Here is an 11,369-nt window from a genome sequence, read left to right on the forward strand (position 1 = left end):
ATCGATGATGACATTTTTTTCTTTCTTTGAAACTGAAACATTTCAGGTTAAGTACCATGATGCCCATGAGAAGGCCAAGGGCCACTACCTGGCTGGCACCCTGGTGGACTTCCCTGAGGTGATGCGCTGTGGAGAACAGGAGAAACAGAAGGGCCTGGTAAGATATTATACTGCTATAATTCTATAATATATCTACAGTATATCTAGTAAGATATACTACTGCTATAATACTATAATATATCTACAGTATATCTAGTAAGATATAATACTGCTATAATTCTATAATATATCTACAGTATATCTAGTAAGAAATACTACTGCTATAATACTATAGTACAGTATATCTACAGTATGTCTGGTAAGATATAATACTGTACTATAGCAGTAGATCTACAGTATGTCTGGTAAGATACAATACTGCTATAATACTATAGTCCTGAACAGTATATCTACAGTATATCTAGTAAGATATACTACTGCTATAATACTATAGTACAGTATATCTACAGTCTGTCTGGTAAGATATAATACTGCTATAATACTATAGTACTGAACAGTATATCTACAGTCTGTAGATATATGTAATATTCCGGTGGCCATTTGATTAATTGTTCAGCAGTCTTATGGCTTGGGGTTAGAAGCTGTTAAGGAGCCTTTTGGTCCTAGACTTGGCGCTCGGGTACAGCTTGCCGTGCAGTAGCAGAGCAGAGGAGACAGTCTATGACTTGGGTGACTGGAGTCTCTGACAATTTTATGGGCTATAGTTTTTCATACTATAGTATACAGTGCCTTCGGAAAGTATTCAGACCCCCTGACATTTTCCACATTTTGTTACGTTACAGCCTTATTCTAAAATGGATTAACCAAAAAAAAATCCTCAGCAATCTACACACAATATCACAATACCCCGTAATGACAAAGTGAAACAGGTTTTAAGATATTTTTGCAAAACAATATATCTGAAATACCTTATTCAGACCCTTTGCTATGAGACTTGAAATGGAGCTCAGGTGCATCCTGTTTCCATTCATCATCCTTGAGATGTTTCTACAACTTGATTGGAGTCCACCTGTGGTAAATTGATTGGACATGATTTGGAAAGGCACACACCTGTCTATGTAAGGTTCCACAATTGACAGTGCATGTCAGAGGAAAAAACAAGCCATGAGGTCGAAGGAATTGTCCGTAGAGCTCCGAGATAGGATTGTATCGAGGCACAGATCTGGGGAAGGGTAGCAAAACATTGCTGATGCATTGAAGGTCCTCAAGAACACAGTGGCCTCAAACATTATTAAATGGAAGAAGTTTGGAACCACCAAGACTCTTCCTTAGAGCTGGCCATCCAGCCAAACTGAGCAAACAGGGGAGAAGGGCCTTGGTCAGGGAGGTGACCAAGAACCCGGTGGTCACTCTGACAGAGCTCCAGAGCACCACCAATAAGGCCTTTATGGTAGAGTGGCCAGATGGAAGCCACTCAGTAAAAAGGCACAATATAGCCCGCTTGGAGTTTGCCAAAAGGCACCTAAAGACTCTAAGACCATGAGACACAAGATTCTCTGGTCTGATGAAACCAAGATTGAAATCTTTGGCCTGAATGCCAAGCGTCACATCTAGAGGAAACTGGCACCATCCTTACGGTGAAACATGGTGGTGGCAGCATCATGCTGTGGGGATGTTTTTCAGCGGCAGGGATTGGGAGACTAGTCAGGATCGAGGCAAAGATGAACGCCGCAAAGTACAGAGAGATCCTTGATGAAAACCTGCTCCAGAGCACTCAGGACCTCAGACTGGGGCGAAGGTTCACCTTCCATCAGGACAACGACCCTATGCACACAGCCAAGACAACGCAGGAGTGGCTACGGGACAAGTCTCTGAATGTCCTTGAGTGGCCCAGCCAGAGCCTGGACTTGACCTGAACCTGAAGCTTCCACAAAGTGCTGAGTAAAGGGTCTGAATATTTATGTGAATGTGATATTTCAGGTTTAATAAATATGTAAAAATTTCGAAAAAAAACACGGTTTTTGCTTTGTCATTATGGGGTATTGTGTGTAGATTGATGAGTGAAAAAAACGATTTAATCAATTTTAGAATAAGGCTGTAACCTAACAAAATGTGGAAAACGTCAAGGGGTCTGAATACTTTCCGAAGTCACTGTTTCTACAGTATACCTAATAAATAAAATACTGCTATTATACTATAGTACATCTACAGTATATCTAGTAAGATATGATAATGCTATAATATTATAGTATATCTACAGTATATCTAGGTAATTAATTACTGCTATAATAATATAGTATATCTACAGTCTATCTAGTAAAATATAATACCGCTATAATTATATATCTACAGCATATCTAGTAAGATATGATACAACTATAATACTACAGTATATATATAGTATATCTACAGTATATCTATAGTATAGTATATCTATAGTATAGTATATCATTAGTATATCTATAGTATATCTAGTAAAATATGATGCTGCTGCATATTCAGGGTGGCAGGTAGCCTAGTGATTAGAGCGTTGGACCAGTCACTGAAAAGTTGCTGGATCGAATCCCCGAACTGACAAGGTAAAAATCTGTCACTCTGCCCCTGAAAAAGGCAGGGCAGTTAACCCACTGTTCCCCTGTAGGCTGTCATTGTAGATAAGAATTTGTTGTTGACTGACTTGCCTAGTTAAATAAAGGTTCAATTTAAAAAAAAATGGTATGTTCACATATATTAAGATATCACTTACACAGTATAATCTAGTAAATCGCACACATGATAATCCAGTCGCTCCAGTCGCCAAAGATACAATGAAACAACAGAAGGTCGTCATTAAGAATTTGTTCTTAAATCTACCTGTATAAATAAAAGTACTCTGTTGGAATATGCCATATTTACTCCTTAGATATACTTTCTTATTCATATGTTTAGTTCTGTCAGGTTCTCCTACTTATTTGTTATTTTATTTGATTGAATATGCTTTACTTACTTCTAATCTTATTTTGTTGTTGCAATGTTGAGAGGTGAACCTGCAGGTATGCATTTCATTGTACTCTGTGCACCACGTTTATCCTGTGCATGTGACAAATATGCTTTCATTTGATTTGATTTGATTATATTTTGGATTTGAAAATAATCCACGTATCTGGAGATCTGAACACTGTTCTTTCTTCCAGAGGAATTACCAGAAGGAGTATAATACCAACAAGACCAAGAACCACATCCCCGCTGACATCATTCCCAACATGGTGGCTAAGAGGTGCCAGGACATGCTCAGTGACGTGCTGTATCGCACCTTGCTGCACAACTGGACCTGCCACCCCGACCAGCAGGACATTCTCAGAGCCCGCAAGAACAATGAGATCCTGAGTGATGTATGATGTATTTCGCACATGTTCAAGACATACTTTACAAATAAGTAAAAAAATACACTGAACAAAAAAACTTGTAAAGTGTTGGTCCCATGAAATGTTTCATATGCACAAAGCTTATTTCTCTAAAATGTTGTGCACAACTTTGTTTGCATCCCTATTGGTGAGCATTTCTCCTTTGCCAAGATAATTCATCCACCTGACAGGTGTGGCATATCAACAAGCTGATTAAACAGCATGATCATTACACAGGTGCACCTTGTGCTGGGGACAATAAAAGGCTACTTTAAAAATATGCAGTCTTGTCACATAACACAATGCCACAGATGTCTCAAGTTTTGAGGGAGCATGCAATGGGCATGCTGGCTGCAGGAATGTCGACAAGAGCTGTTGCCAGAGAATGTAATGTTAATTTCTCTACCATAAGCTGCTTCCAATGTCATTTTAGAGAATTTGGCAGTATGTCCAACCGGCTTCACAACTACAGACCACGTGCCAGGACCACGTACCAGGTCCAGCCCAGGACCTCCGCATAAATCAAATCAAATCAAATTTATTTTATATAGCCCTTCGTACATCAGCTGATATCTCAAAGTGCTGTACAGAAACCCAGCCTAAAACCCCAAACAGCAAGCAATGCAGGTGAAGAAGCACGGGCTTCTTTACCCACAGGATTGTCTGTCGGGGTGGCTAAATCCTCTCAGACCCACCCATGGCTATACCCCTGCCCAGTCATGCAAAATACATAGATTAGGACCTAATGAATTTAGTAAACTCAGTAAAATCTTTGAAATTGTTGCATGTTGCGTTTATATTTTTGTTCAGTGTGTGTGTGTATATATATATATATTAAACTTTTGTTAGTTTAAAAACAATACAATGACATGCTGTATTTAATTAAGAAACAAATAGAAGTAATAATAATGTCGGCTCGTCTGTTCCTCATCCCTCTGCTGTCCTTAGTTAGCTACACTACCGTACACTATCACAGTATTTGTAAAATCCCATTAAATCCAACTGATCTGATCTCTGCGTTGTGGTATTGTCTATCGATCTGCTAGGTGTACTACAAAGATGACCTGAACTATACAAAAGGAATTGGTTGCTATGTTTGGGACACACCTGAGCTTGTCCGTGCCAAGAATGCCTACCTGCTGCAGAGCGAAGTGAGTACAAAGAGAGACGTCACCTCTGTCACACTTACTGTCATTTATACCAATGACTCCCCTAGTCTTTTGTTTGTTAATGATTGACTACCAGTCCATCATAAATACTAAATAAATAGTATATTTTATCATAATAGTGATAAGAGACTATTTAAAAAGTTATATTCCTGCGTGGAGACTATTACATTTTAGTCATTTCGCAGAAGCTTTTATCTAGATTGATTTACAGTAGTGAGTCAAGACATACTTTACAAATAAGTAAAAAAAAATACATGTTCATACTGGTCCGCCATGGGAATTGAACACACAACCCTGGCATTGCAAGCACCTTGCTCTCACCAACTGAGCCACACGTGACCACGTGGCTTCTGCATTTGTTTTCTCACAGCTCAAGTACAAGGAGGAGGGTAAGAAGGAATTCAACAACTACTCCATCGTGACAGACACCCCTATCTATGTGACTGCTCTCCTGGGTCACACCTGGGCCAGTGATGTGAGTGTCAGATGTACTATACAGAAATCTATACTATACTGCATCATACTACACAATTCTTCTAATAGTATAAAAATGTTTAAAATCTGCTTTGTATCAAAACATATGCTCTTTATCTCCACAGCTGAACTATAGGGAGGCTTACCACAAAGACAAGCATGTCTATACCACAATTCTGGATACCTATGACTATGCACACAATGCCAACCTCAAGGACATCTACAGCACCGTGAGTGTGGCTCTACTGTAGACAGACACTATGTCTCCAAATTACCTATTAGGATTTTAAATGCTGTATTTAGAATGTGTATCTTTCTTTTTGTGTCATCTAGAAAGCATATACATCTGCCTGGGACAAGATCAAGGCTAAGGATTACACGCTGCCATCAGACTCCCACGCCCTGAAACACGCCAAACAACAGAAGGTCATCCTCAGCAATGTGAGTTCAACATATCACCCAACTTAAAACCCTTTTGTAGTCCAATACGTTTTTTAACTTTTGATGCTCTTTATTGAGAATTCATCATTTGTTTCATGTTGTTGTTTTGGATCCCTAAGATTCAATGTCATTCATTTGGTTTATCAGTAATCGCATACATAAAAGTAGCATGTACATTGTTAAATCTTCTACTCAAAGCAACCCATATGATCCCCTCCCCTATAGGTTAAATACAGGGAGGATTATGAGAAGTTCAAGTCCCTCTACACCCTGCCCAAGTCCCTCGAGGACGACCCACAAACTCTCCGCTGCCTCAAAGCTGGAAAGATGGGTCTTGACGTGAGTCTTGTTGCCTTTTTTCATGATCACCTCTTTACTCTTTCCATATGGCAGTCAAACACATTGATCTTAAACCGATAGAAATGTAGACACACCTAATGGTTTATGTACCCTCCCTACGTATAGCGCTTGTACAAGGCGGACTATGAAAAGACCAAGGCAAAGAACCACATCCCCCCAGATATGCTAGATGTCCTCTCAGCCCGTCAAACCCAGAACTATGTCAGTGAGATCGGTTACAGGAAGCACCTGCACCAGTGGATCTGTATGCCTGATATGCAGGTGTACGTCCAGGCACGCAAGGTCAACGAGCAGCTCAGCGACGTGAGTCATCTGAACAATTCATATTTCAATACACTTTTTTTAATGTGGAAAACTGCATTTATTGGAATTTCACATTGCATTTAATCACAGTGTCATGTGAAGTTAAATTATTAGATTTAATAAAATGTGTTATTCTTACTTATTATAAACAATATTATTTTCAAATCAAATATATCATATTTTTTATATATTAAAAAAAATGTTCTTCAGGAAGACCTAGTGTCATTTTATTTTCTGGTGTGTAGTCATTCATTTACGATCTGGTAGAATGTGTCAGACAAAGTAACTACTATTGGAAATGACTTCTAAACTAACAGTTATATGTGTGTAGTTCATTATGTTATGTAGTTCTAAGTTATAGTGCATTAATTCTGTACTTCCTCTTGCTTGTCATTATGACTTCATTAACTGATATTTCCTGTAACTCACCAGATCTTCTACAAGGAGGACCTGACCTGGCTGAGGGGAATTGGCTGCTATGCCTGGGACACCCCTGAGATCCTGCGAGTCAAGGCTGCTGACAAACTGCAGAGCGATGTATGCTCCCTCCGCATGCCTCTCACCTATCTTTCTTAATCTCTCTCCTCTCCTCTCCTACTCTCCTCTCCTCTCCTATCCTATCCTCTCCTCTCCTCTCCTCTCCTATCCTCTCCTCTCCTCTCCTATCCTCTCCTCTCCTCTCCTCCTCTCCTAATCTAATGACTGTAGGAATCGGATTAACCCCACAGATGTGGACAAAGATGTGGATGTATTTGTATGTTTGTTCTTGTCTTCCAGAACAAGTACAGAGCCAAGGGCATTGAGGCGTTCAAGGATTACTCTGTGGTCATCGACACTCCTACCTATGAGACTGCAAAACTGAGTTCTCAGAACCTGAGCGATGTGAGTACTGTCACTAAAGCTTCTTACTTCTATATCACCATCTTAATGTTTTATTTCACCCTTATTTAATCAGACGAGTCAGTTAAGAACAAATTCAAGTTGACTTAAAATCATTTTCATAATAATCAATCAATCAAATGCATTTATAAAGCCCTATTTACATCGGTAGATGTCACAAAGTGCTTATACAGAAACCCAGCCTAAAACCCAAAATAGCAAGCAATGCAGATGTAGAAACATGTTGGTTAGGAAAAACTCCCTAGAAACGCAGGAACCAAGGAAGAAACCTAGATAGGAACCAGGCTCTGTGGGGTGACCAGTGCTCTTCTGGCCGTGCCGGGTGGAGATTACAAGAGTGCATGTACATTAAGGCCAGATCGTTCAAGTTCAATGATGAAGCATATTAAGTTCTCACCTATTCGTCCTCTATCCTCTCATGTTCTCAGCTCCACTACCGTAACGACTACGCCACCAATGTCAAGGGAACTAACTCCTCCCCCGCTGTCACCGTGGATACAGAGAGGGCACGCCTGGCCAACTTCAACCAGAGTGATGTAAGATGTTTTCAATTCTTACTTATATTCTTTGATCATTTACTTGCTTTAGGTACACTCTTACAAAGCATACATCACTCATAACTTCAAAGATGCATAGATAGTAACTACTCCCTCAAACTGTTTCTGGATATAAACGCTGACTGTAATTTCTATGATGATTGTCATATCTTATGTCCTCTTCTGATTACTCCTCTCCTTATTTTCTTCAGAACTTGTACAAGGAGGCCAACAAGAACTCCATGCCCACTGGCTACTCTCTTCCCCACGACAATCCTCTCATGAAGCAGGCGAAACAAAATTCCATTGTTGCCAGCAGCGTAAGAAAGACACTTTATTTTCTTCAAATGTTCAGCAATTTGTTACATTGTGTATAAAATATGAACCATTCAAATTCCGTGAGGTCATTGTAAAAAATAAAATAATAATAATCTATTCAGATGCAAAGTTTCAGTTATAAGAGGCACATACTGTAAGAGTGTTGTGTTGTGTACTGTAGGGTGACTGGATGGATGTAGTGGAGTTACACTAGGAACAGTCTTGTGTTGTGTACTGTAGGATGACTGGATGGATGTGGTGGAGTTACACTAGGAACAGTCTTGTGTTGTGTACTGTAGGATGACTGGATGGATGTAGTGGAGTTACACTAGGAACAGTCTTGTGTTGTGTACTGTAGGATGACTGGATGGATGTAGTGGAGTTACACTAGGAACAGTCTTGTGTTGTGTACTGTAGGATGACTGGATGGATGTGGTGGAGTTACACTAGGAACAGTCTTGTGTTGTGTACTGTAGGATGACTGGATGAATGTAGTGGAGTTACACTAGGAACAGTCTTGTGTTGTGTACTGTAGGATGACTGGATGGATGTGGTGGAGTTACACTAGGAACAGTCTTGTGTTGTGTACTGTAGGATGGATGTGGTGGAGTTACACTAGGAACAGTCTTGTGTTGTGTACTGTAGGATGACTGGATGGATGTGGTGGAGTTACACTAAGAACAGTCTTGTGTTGTGTACTGTAGGATGACTGGATGGATGTGGTGGAGTTACACTAGGAACAGTCTTGTGTTGTGTACTGTAGGATGGATGTGGTGGATTTACACTAGGAACAGTCTTGTGTTGTGTACTGTAGGATGACTGGATGGATGTGGTGGAGTTACACTAGGAACAGTCTTGTGTTGTGTACTGTAGGATGGATGTGGTGGAGTTACACTAGGAACAGTCTTGTGTTGTGTACTGTAGGATGACTGGATGGATGTGGTGGAGTTACACTAGGAACAGTCTTGTGTTGTGTACTGTAGGATGACTGGATGGATGTGGTGGAGTTACACTAGGAACAGTCTTGTGTTGTGTACTGTAGGATGACTGGATGGATGTGGTGGAGTTACACTAGGAACAGTCTTGTGTTGTGTACTGTAGGATGACTGGATGGATGTGGTGGAGTTACACTAGGAACAGTCTTGTGTTGTGTACTGTAGGATGGATGTGGTGGATTTACACTAGGAACAGTCTTGTGTTGTGTACTGTAGGATGGATGTGGTGGAGTTACACTAGGAACAGTCTTGTGTTGTGTACTGTAGGATGACTGGATGGATGTGGTGGAGTTACACTAGGAACAGTCTTGTGTTGTGTACTGTAGGATGACTGGATGGATGTGGTGGAGTTACACTAGGAACAGTCTTGTGTTGTGTACTGTAGGATGACTGGATGGATGTAGTGGAGTTACACTAGGAACAGTCTTGTGTTGTGTACTGTAGGATGACTGGATGAATGTAGTGGAGTTACACTAGGAACAGTCTTGTGTTGTGTACTGTAGGATGACTGGATGGATGTGGTGGAGTTACACTAGGAACAGTCTTGTGTTGTGTACTGTAGGATGACTGGATGGATGTAGTGGAGTTACACTAGGAACAGTCTTGTGTTGTTTACTGTAGGATGACTGGATGGATGTAGTGGAGTTACACTAGGAACAGTCTTGTGTTGTGTACTGTAGGATGACTGGATGGATGTAGTGGAGTTACACTAGGAACAGTCTTGTGTTGTTTACTGTAGGTGAATTAAAGGAAGCCTATATGTGTAGTTACTGTAGAATGGTAATATATTGGATTTGTATCGTAGTACCTCACTCGTGGAATTGTGTTGTTGTGTAGGTGAAGTACAAGAATGACTATGAAAAGTCAAAGGCTACAAACTATACCATGGATCCAGAAGGTGTCAGCTTCGTCAACATCAGGAACGCCAACAAGGTCACCAACCCGGTAGGATTACAAACGTCTGCTACTCTTCCCTCACTATTTGGAAAAATATAATAATTATAATTAAATTTGATTGATGATCCATCTATATATTTTTTTGTTATGAATCCCTTGAAAGATGTTGAATCGTTATAGAGTCAAAGAGTCAAAGACTCTGGTATGTTGGCATTATTAAAAGGATTGTTTTGTGGTGTAGTAGTAGTGATGTTATTTCCCCTCTCTCTCTCTCTCTGTCTGTTTGTCTGTCTGTCTCAGCGTCTATACCGTGAGCTGTATGAGAAGAGCAAGGGCAAGATCCACACCACCTATGACACACCCGAGATCAGACAGGTCAAGATGACCCAGGAGGCCGTCAGCGACGTACGTGACCGTTTGACATCCTGTCATTATCACTCCTGTACTATTGTCATTGATGTTTGTTACCATGGCTCATTGATGTTTGTTACTATGGCTCATTGATGTTTGTTACTATGGCTCATTGATGTTTGTTACTATGGCTCATTGATGTTTGTTACTATGGCTCATTGATGTTTGTTACTATGGCTCATTGATGTTTGTTACTATGGCTCATTGATGTTTGTTACTATTGTCATTGATGTTTGTTACTATTGTCATTGATGTTTGTTACTATGGCTCATTGATGTTTGTTACTATTGTCATTGATGTTTGTTACTATTGTCATTGATGTTTGTTACTATTGTCATTGATGTTTGTTACTATTGTCATTGATGTTTGTTACTATGGCTCATTGATGTTTGTTACTATGGCTCATTGATGTTTGTTACTATGGCTCATTGATGTTTGTTACTATGGCTCATTGATGTTTGTTACTATTGTCATTGATGTTTGTTACTATTGTCATTGATGTTTGTTACTATGGCTCATTGATGTTTGTTACTATGGCTCATTGATGTTTGTTACTATGGCTCATTGATGTTTGTTACTATGGCTCATTGATGTTTGTTACTATGGCTCATTGATGTTTGTTACTATTGTCATTGATGTTTGTTACTATTGTCATTGATGTTTGTTACTATTGTCATTGATGTTTGTTACTATGGCTCATTGATGTTTGTTACTATGGCTCATTGATGTTTGTTACTATTGTCATTGATGTTTGTTACTATGGCTCATTGATGTTTGTTACTATTGTCATTGATGTTTGTTACTATTGTCATTGATGTTTGTTACTATTGTCATTGATGTTTGTTACTATGGCTCATTGATGTTTGTTACTATGGCTCATTGATGTTTGTTACTATGGCTCATTGATGTTTGTTACTATTGTCATTGATGTTTGTTACTATTGTCATTGATGTTTGTTACTATGGCTCATTGATGTTTGTTACTATGGCTCATTGATGTTTGTTACTATGGCTCATTGATGTTTGTTACTATGGCTCATTGATGTTTGTTACTATTGTCATTGATGTTTGTTACTATGGCTCATTGATGTTTGTTACTATGGCTCATTGATGTTTGTTACTATGGCTCATTGATGTTTGTTACTATTGTCATTGATGTTTGTTACTATGGCTCATTGATGTT

General features: G+C 39.5%; 1 protein-coding gene across 1 annotated transcript in view; it reads left to right on the forward strand.

Moving 5' to 3' along the window:
• The window catches only part of LOC110501815 (nebulin-like), a 102,963-nt gene that overhangs the window by 60,133 nt on the left and 31,461 nt on the right, over nt 1-11,369 (forward strand). Inside the window, 14 exon segments of the mRNA XM_090216100.1 lie at nt 47-157; nt 3,174-3,371; nt 4,430-4,534; nt 4,923-5,027; nt 5,152-5,256; nt 5,360-5,467; nt 5,693-5,806; nt 5,933-6,130; nt 6,563-6,667; nt 6,908-7,012; nt 7,459-7,566; nt 7,779-7,886; nt 9,717-9,824; nt 10,077-10,181. Of these exon segments, the coding sequence (XP_090072226.1) occupies nt 47-157; nt 3,174-3,371; nt 4,430-4,534; nt 4,923-5,027; nt 5,152-5,256; nt 5,360-5,467; nt 5,693-5,806; nt 5,933-6,130; nt 6,563-6,667; nt 6,908-7,012; nt 7,459-7,566; nt 7,779-7,886; nt 9,717-9,824; nt 10,077-10,181 (1,683 nt within the window).

This window comes from Oncorhynchus mykiss, chromosome 22 (genome assembly GCF_057628025.1).
Source record: "Oncorhynchus mykiss isolate SJ-2025 chromosome 22, ASM5762802v1, whole genome shotgun sequence".
NCBI classification, from domain to species: Eukaryota; Metazoa; Chordata; class Actinopteri; order Salmoniformes; family Salmonidae; genus Oncorhynchus; species Oncorhynchus mykiss.